We start from the raw sequence: 13,100 nt of genomic DNA, 5'->3' as shown, positions 1-13,100 counted from the left end.
GAAAGACTGCAGAAGGCTGCAGCACAGAGGGATTTGGGAGTCCTTGTACATGAATCCCAAAAAGCTAACATCCAAGTTCAGCAGGGAATAGGGAAGGAAAATGGAATGTTGGTCTTAATTTCAAAGGGAATGGAGTATAAAAATAGGGAAGTCTTGCCAAAACTATACAAGGCAGCAGTTAGATCACCCCGAGAATACTGTGAACAATTTTGGTCCCCTTATCTAAGGAAAGATATTCTGGCATTGGAGGCAGTCCAGGGAAGGTTCATTCAGTTGATCCTGAGTATGGAGGGATTTTCTTAGGAGGAGAGGTTGAGTAGGTTGGGCCTGTACTCATTGGAGTTTAGAAGAATGAGAGGTGACCTTATTGAAACATATAAGATTCTTCGGGGGCTTGACAGGGTAGATGCTGAGAGGTTGTTTCCCTTTGTGAGAAAGTCTAGGACTAGAGGGCATAATCCAAGAGTAAGGGGGCACCTATTGAAAAAATGGACGAGGCAGAATTTCTTTCCTCAGAGGATAGTGAATCTGTGGAATTCTTTACCACAGAAGGCTGTAGAGGCTGGGTCATTAAGTATATTCAAGGCTGAGATAGACAGATTTTTAATCAGTAAGGGAATCAAGGGTTATGGGGATAAGGCAGGGAAGTGCAGTTGAGGATTATCAGATCAGCCACGATCTCATTGATTGGCGGAGCAGACTCAGTGGACCAAATAGCCAGCTTCTGCTCCTACATCTTATGGTCTTATGGACAATACCCAGGCTTGGTCTGGCAAGTGGCAAGTAACATTCGTGCCACATAAGTGCCAGGCTATGACTATCTCCAACAAGAGAGAAGCTAACCAACTCCCCTTGACATTCAAATGCATTACTACCATTTAATCTCCCATTTTCAACATCCTGGGGTTACCATTTACCAGAAACTGAATTGGACCAGCCATATACATAGTCCAGCTACAAGAGCCGATCAGAGGCTAGAACTCCTGCGGCGAATATCTCACCTCCTGACTCCCCAAAGCCTGTCCACAATCTGCAAGGCAGGAGCGCGATGGAACACTGTCTACTTGCCAGGATGAGTGCAGCTCCAAAAACACTCAAGAGCTCGACACCACCCAGGACAAAGCAATGCACTGGATTGGCACCACATCCACAAACATTCATTCCTTCCACCACTGACACACAGTCGCAGCCAGTGTGTACCATCTACAAGGTGCACTGCAGAAACTCACCAAGGTTCCTAAGGCAGCATCTTCCAAACCCACGACCACTACCGTCTAGAAGGACAAGGGCAGCAAACACATGGGAACACCACCACCACCTGGAAGTTCCCCTCCAAGTCACTCGCCATCCTGGCTTGGAAATATCGCCGTTCCTTCACTGTCACTGGGTCAAAATCCTTGAACTTCCCACAGCATCTCATGAATGAATTTTTAAAAATCAATTGTAAACACAAAGCTTCCAGCCGGGATTGAACCGGGGACTTTCTCATGTAAAGTAAAGGTGATAATCAGTGCACTAGGGAAATGAGTGTGAATCCCCCCGGACAGAGGGGAACTGACCATCCATCTCTAGCTCTAATTCCCAAACAGAAAATGCTGCCAAGAATCAGCAAGTCAGGCTGAGTCTGTGGCCGCTCTCACCATCTGAAACCGTCACAATGCCCGGCTGATTGACGGCAGCTCCGGACCAATAGGAAGAGGGGGCGGGACAGGAGGACAGTGCTGGAGCGGCTGGTCCTCCAGCCAATCGGAGTGAACGAGGGGCGGGGCTCGAAAACTGAGGCTCTGCGCAGGCGCAGTATCATTGTACCTGAAGCCCGGGGAGTGAGAGAGCTGAAGGAGGCGGGCAAGGGTGAGTGACAGCCGAGTGCACGAGAGAAATGGAGTCGATATGGACTGCGAGGTTTCATAAACACCTAGTGCAGGACTCAGGACCCTAATTAGGAACTCTCGGTCCCGCGTTTGCACCAAACCGGCAACAGCTGCGACTCCTACATGTTCCAGGCCCGGATCAACGGCCGCCATCTTTATAGGGGAATGTGCAGCAGGGCGCATGCGCGGTAATCCTGGTCTAGGTAACAGGAGTAGAGAATGTTGTGAATTTCTATCCTGGACTGACAGGGATGGATTTTGGAAACTCCTTTTACAGGGGGTTAGAAGGAGAGAATGTACACACAGCAAACTCAAAGCAAGAGTAGTGTTTGTCTCTTCTCAATTCCTATCCTGGACCGTCTGTACTTTGTCTACTTTTTTGCAGGATATTACAACATGATTCTCAGACGGGACACACACACCAAACGTCACATCTAAGTGGGACTGAATCACTTCATTCATCAGGACCTGGATATTGTCGGCCTCTGAGTGAAAGTGTTGAGTTCCAGGTCATTACCTCTCACTGTGTAAAATTACTTCCTCGCATCCCCCTCTAGATCTTGCACTAAATTTTTAACCTGTGTCTTGTAATCCTTTTACTATCAGTTATTGCAAATGGCTTTTCTTTATCCACTTTATCTAAACCTCCATTAACTTGCGCACCTCTATCAAATCTCCCTTCAACCTGAGATATAAGCAAAATATCGCAGATGCTGGAAATCTGAAACAAAAACTGCAAATGCTGGAAAAACTCAGCAAGTCTAACAGCATCTGTGGAGAGAAAGACAGAGTTAACATTTCAAGTCCTGATGACTTTTCTTCAGAGAGAAAAAGAAAAGAATCAACCGGGCTCGAAACGTTAACAATGTCTTTCTCTCCACAGACGCTGTTAGACCTGCTGAGTTTTTCCAGCATTTGCTGTTTTTGCCCCCTTCAACCTACTTGCAAATGGCCTTTCTTTATTTATCTTATCTAAACCTATCATTAACTTGCACACCTCTATCAAATCTCCCTTCAATCTACTTGGCTTGAAGGAGAACCACCGCACTTTCTCCAACCATAGTGTCAGGAGTGTACACCATCTACAAGGTGCACTGCAGCAACACACCAAGGCTCCTTCGGCAGCACCTTCCAAACTCACGACCTCTAACACTGAGAAGGACAAGGGCAACAGATGCATGGGAACACAATCACCTGCAAGTTCCCCTCCAAATCACACGCCATCCTGACTAGGAACTATATCGCCGTGTGTCTCGGAAGGGAAACTTGGAGGTAATGATATTCACATGTACCAGCTGCCCTGGTCCTGCTAAGTGGTGGAGGTTGAGGGTTCTCCTTTCTTTCTCTCTCACTCTCCCTCTCTCCCCCCTCTCTCTCTCTCTCAGCTTTAACGTTCACTTTGTCCTAGTGCCGGCATATAAATTATTCATTAGCTCGGGTTCACAACCTGCCTTTGTGTTTATGTGGATCCTCTCTCACTCCCTTTTTTCTGTTTTAAATCAATTTCACAGGTTATTAGAAGGGGAGAATTTGCAGTCCAGAAACTGAAACAAAACAACAGATCAGGATCTGAGAGAGTCTTTGGATTCATTTGGATCATTGGCCTTTGAACATGGAAGGAAAAAGCACTGATCCCACTGGGAGGGAACTGTGGAAATGTGGGGACTGTGGGAGGGGATTCAGTTACCCATCCCAGCTGGAAACTCATCGGCCCACTCACACTGGTGAGAGACTGTTTACCTGTTCCGAGTGTGGGAAGGGATTTACTATTTTATCCACCCTGCAGAGACACCAGTGTGTTCACAACGACGAGAGACCTTTTAAATGCACAGAGTGTGAGAAGTGTTATAAAAGCTCCCAGGAACTGATGTCCCATCAACGTGTTCACACTGATGAGAGACCGTTCAGGTGCTCTCACTGTGGGACTGGGTTCAAGACCTCATATTACCTCAATGTGCATCAGCGCAGTCACACTGGGGAGAGACCGTTCATCTGCTCCAAGTGTGGGATGGCATTCACCCAGTCCTCCAGCCTTCTGAGACACCAGCGAGTTCACACTGGGGAGAGACCATTCGCTTGCTCCGAGTGTGGGAAGGGATTCAGTCAGTTATCAACCCTGCAGACACACCAGCGAGTTCACACCGGGGAGAAACCATTCTCCTGCTCAGAGTGTGGGATGCGATTCAGTAGTTCAACCACCCTGCTGATACACCAGCGAGTTCACACTGACGAGAGACCTTTTCAATGCCCAGACTGTGGGAAGAGCTTCAAACGTTCCCAGGAACTGATGTCCCATCAACGTGTTCACACTGACGAGAGACCGTTCAGGTGCTCTCAGTGTGGGACTGGGTTCAGGTGGTCATCTCAACTCACTGAACATCAGCGAGTTCACACTGGGGAGAGGCCGTTCACCTGCTCCAAATGTGGGAAGAGATTCACTCATTCGTCCAACCTGCGGAAACACCAGCGAGTTCACACTGACAAGAGACCTTTTAAATGCCCAGACTGTGGGAAGTGTTACAAAAGTTCCAGGGAACTGATGTCCCATCAACGTATTCACACTGACGAGAGACCATTCAAGTGCTCTCACTGTGGGACTGGATTCAGGCAATCATCTCAGCTCACTGTACACCAGCGAATTCACACTGGAGAGAGGCCATTCACCTGCTCCAAGTGTGGGAAGAGGTTCACTCAGTCATCCCACCTGCTGAGACACCAGCGAGTTCACGAGTAATTACAGTGATGGGATTTTGCTGTTAATCACATCCAGGAATGAACCAGGTTCATTGGATTATGTTTCTGCTGATGTTAATAAACTCCAGCACAGTTACAGGGGCTATTATTATCAGAAGAATAGTCTAATACATCAGCTTTGTGTTAAATACACTGTGTCAAATATTTTTAATATCTTTAACACAAGTTAGTTCCTTTTGAAGGACTCTCCCTCTCCCCTGTCTCCTCCATCCTCACCTCCAACAACAAGTATGAGGAGCCCATGGAGCTTCTTTGTCACTAAGATTGAGACAATCCGATCAGCTGCCTCTGCTGCTTCCCTCCCTTCCACTAGCCCACCGGGACAAACTGCCCCGAAAGATCCCCCTTGTCTGAGCCCTGAACCCACATCTTTCTCCAGTTTCTCTCCCATTTCCCTCATGCCCTCTTGATCCTATTCTCACTAAACTGCTGACCATCCAATTTCTCCATCTTAGCTGATATTGTTAATGGTTCTCTCTGCCTTTTGATACTGTCTCTCTCACTTTTAAATCCACCACCTCACCCATTCTAAAAAAAGCAACTTTTGACCCAACTATCTTTGGAAACTACCGCCCCATCTCCAACCTCCCTTTCCTCTCCAAAGCCCTTGTACTTGGTGTCCCCCAAGGATCTATCCTTGGCCCCTCCTATTTCTCATCTACATGCTGCTACTCGGTGACATCATCCAAAAGCACCGTGTAAGTTTTCACATGTACACTGACAACACCCAGCTCTACCTCACCACCATCCCTCTCCATTCCTCCACTGTTACTAAATTATCAAACTGCTTATCCCACATCCAGTACTGGATAAGCAGAAATTTCCACCAATTAAAAATTGGGAAGATAAATGTCATTGTCTTCGGTCACCACTACAAATTCTGTTCCCTAACTACCGAGTCCATCCCTCTCCCTGGGAACTGTCTGAGGCTGAACAACACTGATCACAATATCGGTGTCATATTTGACCCAGGAGGAGTTTCTGACCACATATCCACACCATCACTAATACCAGGTATTTCAATCTCCATAATTTTGCCTGACTCCACCCCACCCCCAGCTCATCTGCTGAAACTTTTATCCGTGTCCATGTTACCTTTAGACTTGACGATTCCATTACATTCCTGACCAGCTTCTCACATGCAATCCGTCTCCCACACAGAAACGTGAGATCATCCAAAACTCTGCTGTCCATGAGCTTTCTCACATCAAGTCCCCATCACCCCTGTGCTCACTGACCTACATTGGCTCCTGGTCAAGCAGTGCCTTGATTTTAAAGCTCATAGCCTTGTTTACAAATCCCTCCATGGCTTCATCTCTCCCGATCTCTGTAATCTCCAATCACTCACCCTCTGAGGTATCTGTGCTCCTCTCATTCTGGCCTCTTGAACATCCCTGATTTTAATTACTGCGCCATTGGTGGCTGTGCCTCAGTGTGAAACCCTGAAATTCCCTCCCTAAACCTCTCCACCCCCTCCAGCTCTCTCTCCTGATTTAAGATGCTTGTTAAAATCTGCCTCTCCAATCAAGATTTTGTCCATTTACCTTAATATCTCCCTCTGTGTCTCTGTGTCAATTTTTTTCTTTATGAAACTCCTGTGAAGAACTTTGGAACATTTTATTACATTAAACGTGTTTTATAAATACAAGTTGTTTCTGTTTCAGTTTGATGCACAGTAAGATTCCACAAACAGCAATCAGACTAACTGATTAATCCAGTTTTTTTTTTGGTGGTGTTAGTTAAAGCACGAATGTTGGTCCCACTGCACCAGGAGAACTCCCCTGTGGACAGGATGTGGAGTTGTTGAGCTCTCCTGAGCTGAGAGTGGAGCTGATTGAGCTGTTGGGGCTGTAGTGTACCTTGAAGAACCGCTGTCTTTTACCTACATCTAACCCATTAGAAATCCATGAAGTTTATGGATTCAAACAAAACAATAAATTATTCTCTCTTCATCAGTTCCATCGTGAGTGAAACAGGTGTAAACAAAATATCATTTTTTTCCCTTATTACTGTGGGATACTGCGAAGCAGGTTTGTGCAGACTGTGTGTAGGTTGTGTGTGTGTGTGACTAATTTAAGTAGAGTGACGACAGTCAGACTGCAAGGTTTATATCATGAAGCGGATTAGGTGTAAAAGCAGACATTTTTGAAGTGGAGGTGAGTGAGCTAAGATGGGATACCAGTAGATACAGCATGATTAGGAATTTGCATTGGGAGATAAATGAGGAGATGAATTTTTAGCTATTGAATTTTAAAGAGAGAAAAAAGGAAGACTAACAACTGGCAAAGAGCATAAGTAAATAACGCAAAGTTATTAAGTTTATTTCTCCCTAAAGTAGTAGCCATAAAATGAACATGAATGTTTTTAGATTCTGGGAAAGGTAACCTTCAAAATAAAGTTTAAAAACATTGGGTATATGAGGGTTTTGGCCATGTGATCTTGAAGAGTGTGCCATGTGAACACAGTCCTATGAAGGAAGCAACTTCTCACCATCCCAGAGAAGTGTCTGGTTGTTCCAGACAGCAAGGTTTTCTTACAAGACTTGGATTTCCATTGTTGACTGAGAGGAAGAGAGAAGCTTGTGAAATACCTCCCTTATAGCAACAGTGGGTGCCTTGCAGGAATATTAATGGATGTTTTATAGATTAAAAATCTATCAGGACTGTTGCCTGGAAATGGGTGTTTATTTGTGAGTCTAGCTAAGTGGAAATCTTTTGGGAAATGATATAAAATGAAGTTAACTGTGTAACTGTAATCTTATGTGTTTAAGTTTTCTTTTCTTCTGTTAATAAATGTTTTAATTTAATATTTAAAATCCCCAAAAGCGGTAGTGGAATCTTTACTTCTGACTTCAGTACACATACCTTCTCATAATAAATACAAATTGCAAAATTGTTGTGATAGCCTGACCAAGTTTTCCTTTGGGATTTGGTCAGCCTGGCAAATACCACCTACCATATCACAACACAGGGGAAAGCAGCAATATTCTGGCCCCGAACTCTCCAATCACCCGCTGCCAGCAGAGAGCAACAACTGCAGCTTCAATCAGCGGGTTACTGCCCATCCCTGGGACACAAGATACTCCAACCTGGGCCAAACCTCCCAATACACCGAGCACAGGCTCAGGAAAATGCTGTTAGCTTATATCCCTGTCACCAAACCTCCGAGCAGCATTTACAGAATACCCGAGTGAGTGAGTCACACATAAATGTCACACCAACTTTCTCAATCCTTTCACTGCAAAATCCTTTCATTTTATTGAAAATCTTACTGTTGTGAACCTGAATATGAGCACCATGGGATCTGTGTTACTGAGTGACTTGTTTTCCATTGTTTGTCCGTCAGGTTTGCAATTCAATTTGTGTTGGATGTTGATGCGAATCTGATTTCAAAATGAGAACACAAAGCAGATAAAAATTAAACCCAGGAAAAAATCCAGAAGAAAATGGAACACAATGTTTGGAAGGAGGTGCAGCTAAGAAGCAGAAGCTGTGAATGATGTTATTAATGATTGAGTGGAAAGCATTGGACGCTTGGGCATCTGGTGGTCAATTTCCTTCTCAGCTATTTCATTCAGACAGTTATCTCATTGTGATAACATATCTGGATATAACATTTCCGATTGCCTGACTAACTCAGTTGGTTGAGCATAGAAACATGGAAAATAGGAACAGGAGTAGGCCATTCGGCCCTTCAAGCCTGTTCTGCCATTCATTATGATCATGGCTGATCATCCAACATCAATAGCCTGCTCCCGCTTTCTCCCCATATCCTTTGATCCCTTTCGCCCCAAGAGCTATATCTAACTCCTTCTTGAAAACATACAATGTTTTGGCCTCAACTAGTAGCGAATTCCACAGGCTCACCACTCTCTGGGTGAAGAAATTTCTCCTCATCTCAGTCCTAAATTGTCTACCCCATATCCTCAGACTGTGACCCCTGGTTCTGGACTCCCCCACCATCGGGAACATCCTTCCTGCATCTACCCTGTCTAGTCCTGCATGAGTCGTTTCATCTCAGGGTTGTGGGTTTGAGCCCCACATTGGGTGCTCTTTGTTTTTAAACTTTTCTCCTTTTCCAGGTGAACTCCAGCTCTCCATTCTTCCAGCAGTGTCACCCCTCAAAATGAGTCTTTCTCCATCCTGCTTTGTTACTATCACTGATTCAGAAACTGAAGGAGGGCACCATGACCACCCATCCCAGGGTCAGAAACTAGCTGTGCAGCTTTAGGGCCTGAATAAGATCCAACAGGGGGTCCCCTCCTGTGTTCCACTGGACGGCAGCTGGGGTCAGTCTGAGGACCCGAATAAGAGTCACAGGAGCTGGAGAACTGAACCCAGCCAGAGTAGAGGGAGGGAGAAAACTGGGAATGGAGGAAGGAAATGGTGGAGATGGTGCGATGCGTTTGAATTTCAGCTCAGGGAAGACGGAGAGTGTGTGAGATGGGTATTTACAGCTTTGGGGGAACAAGAGAGGAAAAAATGTTCCATAGAAACTAGAACTCTCTGTTCTGAATTTCTATCCTGTACTGACAGTGATGCCCTTTGTAAACTCCATTTGCAGGATATTGGAGGGAGAGGATTTGCAGACAGGAGACTCCAAACAAAAACCTTGGCCCAATTTTACAGCAGGGGATCTCAAACAGAGGGTTGCGATTCCCGGTGAGGTGGGGAGCTGAGGAATTGGGGTTGTGAGCTCCGAGGCAGCAATGGGGGATTTGGAACAGAGACTCAGCCCAGACAGTCCTGCCATCAGGTTCGAGGCTCCAGGACACGTGCGTTTCTTTTCCTGCCAGTGGTCCGGGTGTCGAGAGAATGAGGTTCGAGGCCCCATCACTGACTCCAGCATAAAGGTCAGTGAATAAATGACATCGCATCCCCCATTCTGTCTGTCACAACTCTTCCCCACCCCCTCATGATTCTTAGCCCTTCTCAATGCTTCCCTCCCCCCTCACAACTCTTACACCCCCTGTTCTCCCAATTACCCGGTCTCATTATGGGGTCTGTGATTTGTGTGTGGACAAGGCTTTAGCTGATCATCCAACCTGGAGAGACAAAAGGAAACCTGCCCGATGGGAGATCACACAGTAACTTAGAGAAAGACTTGAGCTCAGGCATAAGACAGGAGAACATCAGTGATAGTTTGGCCTGGTGGACTAGTGGAAGGAAGGGAAGCAGCAGAGACAGCTAATTAGATTGTCTCAATTATTTTTATTCATTCAGGGGATGTGGGCATCACTGGCTAGGCCAGCATTTATTGCCCATCCCTAATTGCCCTTGAGAAGGTAGTGAACTATCTTCTTGAGCCGCTGCAGTCCATGTGGTGTAGGTACACCCACAGCACTGTTAGGGAGGGAGTACCAGGATTTGACCCAGCGTTAGTGAAGGAACGGTGATATATTTCCAAGTCCGGATGTTGTGTGACTTGGAGGGGAACTTGCAGGTGCTGGTGTTCACATGGATCTGCTGCCCTTGTCCTTCCAGATGGTAGTGATCCTGGGTTTGGAAAGTTCTCTGAAAGAAGCACCATGAACTCCTCACACTTGTTGTTGGAGGTGAGGATGGAGGAAGCAGGGGAGAGGGACAGCCCTTCAAAAGGAACTACCTTGTGTTAGAGATGTTAAAAGATTCAACACACAGTATTTAGCACAAAGCTGATTTACTTGACTTTTATACAGAATATTAACACCTATAGCAGGGCTGGAGTATATTAACATCAGCAGAAACAGACCCCAATGCATATGGTTCAGTCCTGGATGTGATTAACAGCAAAATCCAATCATTGGAGTTGCTTGTGAACTCGCTGATGTCTCAGCAGGTGGGATGACCGAGCAAATTCCTTCCCACACTCTGAGCAGGTAAACGGCCTCTCCCCAGTGTGAATTCGCTGGTGTGCAGTGAGGTCAGATGATCACCTGAACCCAGTCATACAATGAGAGCACCTGAACGGTCTCTCATCAGTGTGAACACGTTGATGGAATATCAGTTCCCAGGAACTTTTAAAACCACTTCCCACAGTCTGGACAATTAAAAGGTCTCTCCCCAGTGTGAACCCGCTGGTGCTTCAGCAGGGTGGATGAATGAGTGAATCCCTTCCCACACACGGAGCAGGTGAATGGTCTTTCCCCAGTGTGAACTCGCTGGTGTGCAGTGAGGTGAAATGATCGCTTGAACCCAGTCCCACAGTGAGAGCACCTGAATGATTTCTCGTCAGTATAAACACGTTGATGGGACATCAGATTCCCGGAACTTTTATAACTTGCCGCAGTCTGGGCATTTAAAAGGTCTCTCCCCAGTGTGAACTCGCTGGTGTTTTAGCAGGGTGGATGAATGAGTGAGTGAATCCTGTCCCACACACGGAGCAGGTGAACGGTCTCTCCCCAGTGTGACTGCGCCGATGTGTTTCCAGGTCAGATGGGGATCTGAAACCCTTCCCACAGTCCCCACATTTCCACGGCTTCTCTCTGTTGTAACTGCACTTATGTTTTGACAGGCCAGATGATTGGCTGAAGCTTCATCCACAAACAGAACACGTGTGCGGTTTCTCCCCACTGTGAACAGTGCTTTTTCCTGCCATGTTCAAAATCCAATGATATTCAGTTTATGATAAACTGGGCGACTCCATCAGATCCTGATGTGATGTTTGGTTTCAGTTTCCCAACTGCAAATCCTCCCATTCTCATATTCTGTCAAACTGATTTCAAACAGAAAAAAGGGAGTGAGAGAGAACCCACAAAAACACAAAGGCAGGTTGTGAAATTGAGCTGAATGAATCTGGGAATTTGTGGGGCCGGAACTAGGAAAAAGTGACCATGAAAACTCTGGATTGTCATAAAAACCCACTGGTTCACTCATGTCCTTCAGGGAAGGGCAGCTGCTACACAGTCTGTGCCCACTCAAGATTCTGTCAACAAATTTCAAATAGTGCCTGAACACCAACATCTCGGTCATTTATATCTGTTAAGAAGAGCAGGGTTCCTAACACTGACTCCTGGGGAACTCCACTAGAAACCTTCCTTCAGTCTGAAAAACATCCATTAAACAATGTCACTCAGCCAATTTCATATCCATGTTGCTGCTGTCCCTTTCATTCCAAGAGCTATGACTGCTATTCCAACACCCTCTCCTTATCAATCTTAAGCCCCACAAGTGTCTGAACTACCTCCTCTTTCACCATGTCCTGTGCAGTATCTTCTTGCTTGGTAATGACAGGTGCAAAATATTTATTAAATACCTCATCCAGGCCCACTGTCTCCATGTACAAATTGTCCTTTTGGTCCTCAATCAGCCCTACTCCTCCTTTTACCACCCTGCTACTATCTATAAGCCTACACAAGACATTTTGATTTCCTTCTATATTAGCTGCCAGTCTCTTTCCATACTCACTCTTTGCTTCTCTTATTTGTTTTTTCAATTCCCCTCTGTACCTTCTATATTCAGCCTGGTTCTTGGTTTTTTTATCCACTTGACATGTGTCATTAGCACATTTATTCATCTCCATCTTAATCTCTATCGCTTATATCATCGAGGGAGTTCTGGATTTGTTTGCCCTACCTTTTCCCCTCTGCGGGAATGTCCCTTTACTGTGTCTGAACTATTTCTTCTTTAAAGACAACCAAGTGTTTAGTTACAGTTTTTCCTGACAACCTTTGATTCCAGTTTACCTGAGTAATTCTTAAACCATTGAAGTTGGCTTTCCCCCAGTAAATTATTCCTACTTCTTCCTTAAATCTTTGCCCACACACAGAGCAGATAAACTGTTTACCTCCCAGATTCAAAGTATGATAATATTCAGGTCCTGATGAACCGAGTGACTCTGTCAGGTCTTGATGTGATGTTTGGTTTAAGTTTCCCGTCTGTCAATCTCTGCTTCCAAAAGAAATTTACAAAATCCATCACTGTCAGTCCAAGATTAGAAATTGAGAAGACACAAACATTTCTCTTGGTTTGGGTTTGCTGTCAGTAAATCCTCCCCTTCTAACCCCCTGTAAAAGGAGTTTCCAAAATCCATCCCCGTCAGTTCAGGATAGAAATGCTACCTGGACCAGGATGACAGGGCATGCGCCCTGCTGCACATTGGCCTATAAATATGGCGGCCGCGCATGCGCACTGGCGCTACTGGCCCCAATAAAGATGGCGGCTGTTAACTCGGAACTGTCTCCGAGGGAAGTCGCGGCCGTACCTGCCATCGTCCCGTCCGGTACAACCACGTGGTCTGTAGCTTCATTTCGCGGTTTCAGGCCTCCACTGGGTATTTATGAAGCCTCCCCGCCCACTCCGCCGCCTCCATCCTCTCCACTCACCGGCTCCATTCACTCGCCTGTTTTCGCCATTTCTCGGCCCCTTCGAACAGCAACAAGTAAAAACTTTACTGCGCATGCGCCCTTCAGATACCGCACTGCGCATGTTCCAGTCACTATCCGGGACTGCGCCTGCGCTTGAGGTCCTATAGTGAAGATAGAGCACATTCTGGCCC

The 13,100-nt window shown here is 45.9% G+C and overlaps 6 protein-coding genes across 7 annotated transcripts in view; 4 read left to right on the top strand and 2 right to left on the bottom strand.

Annotated features, from left to right (window-relative positions):
• Positions 1–2,024, bottom strand: part of LOC144697980 (uncharacterized) — a 71,237-nt gene extending 69,213 nt beyond the window's left edge. Inside the window, exon 1 of the mRNA XM_078569931.1 lies at positions 1,810–2,024. Within this exon, the coding sequence (XP_078426057.1) occupies positions 1,810–2,024 (215 nt within the window). The remainder of the gene's footprint in view (positions 1–1,809) is intronic.
• Positions 1–13,100, top strand: part of LOC144697525 (uncharacterized) — a 248,637-nt gene that overhangs the window by 90,186 nt on the left and 145,351 nt on the right. The window lies entirely within an intron of this gene.
• The window catches only part of LOC144697471 (uncharacterized), a 346,752-nt gene that overhangs the window by 213,846 nt on the left and 119,806 nt on the right, over positions 1–13,100 (top strand). The gene's annotated exons all lie outside the window — the stretch shown is intronic.
• LOC144697557 (uncharacterized) overlaps positions 1–13,100 on the top strand; it is a 280,480-nt gene that overhangs the window by 204,656 nt on the left and 62,724 nt on the right. The gene's annotated exons all lie outside the window — the stretch shown is intronic.
• Positions 1–13,100, bottom strand: part of LOC144697540 (uncharacterized) — a 176,963-nt gene that overhangs the window by 141,110 nt on the left and 22,753 nt on the right. The window lies entirely within an intron of this gene.
• LOC144697474 (uncharacterized) lies at positions 2,256–6,273 on the top strand. 2 transcript variants are annotated; one of them, XM_078569453.1, is made up of 2 exons: positions 2,256–2,380; positions 3,383–6,273. In XM_078569453.1, the coding sequence occupies exon 2, from the start codon at positions 3,484–3,486 to the stop codon at positions 4,603–4,605; it is 1,122 nt and encodes a 373-aa protein (XP_078425579.1). In that variant the 5' UTR covers positions 2,256–2,380; positions 3,383–3,483; the 3' UTR covers positions 4,606–6,273. The 2 variants fall into 2 exon arrangements, with proteins under 2 accessions (XP_078425579.1, XP_078425580.1); XM_078569454.1 differs by having other exon boundaries at positions 2,262–2,398.

The sequence above is a fragment of the Cetorhinus maximus genome, chromosome 23 (genome assembly GCF_964194155.1).
Source record: "Cetorhinus maximus chromosome 23, sCetMax3.hap1.1, whole genome shotgun sequence".
In the NCBI taxonomy this organism is placed as follows: domain Eukaryota; kingdom Metazoa; phylum Chordata; class Chondrichthyes; order Lamniformes; family Cetorhinidae; genus Cetorhinus; species Cetorhinus maximus.
The sequence above is the reverse complement of the archived record's forward strand: the minus strand, read 5'-3'. Positions and strand labels throughout refer to the sequence as shown.

Excerpts from the sequence above, each read along its gene's own strand:
- LOC144697474 (XM_078569453.1), top strand. The coding sequence starts at position 3,484 with ATGGAAGGAAAAAGCACTGATCCCACTGGGAGGGAACTGTGGAAATGT.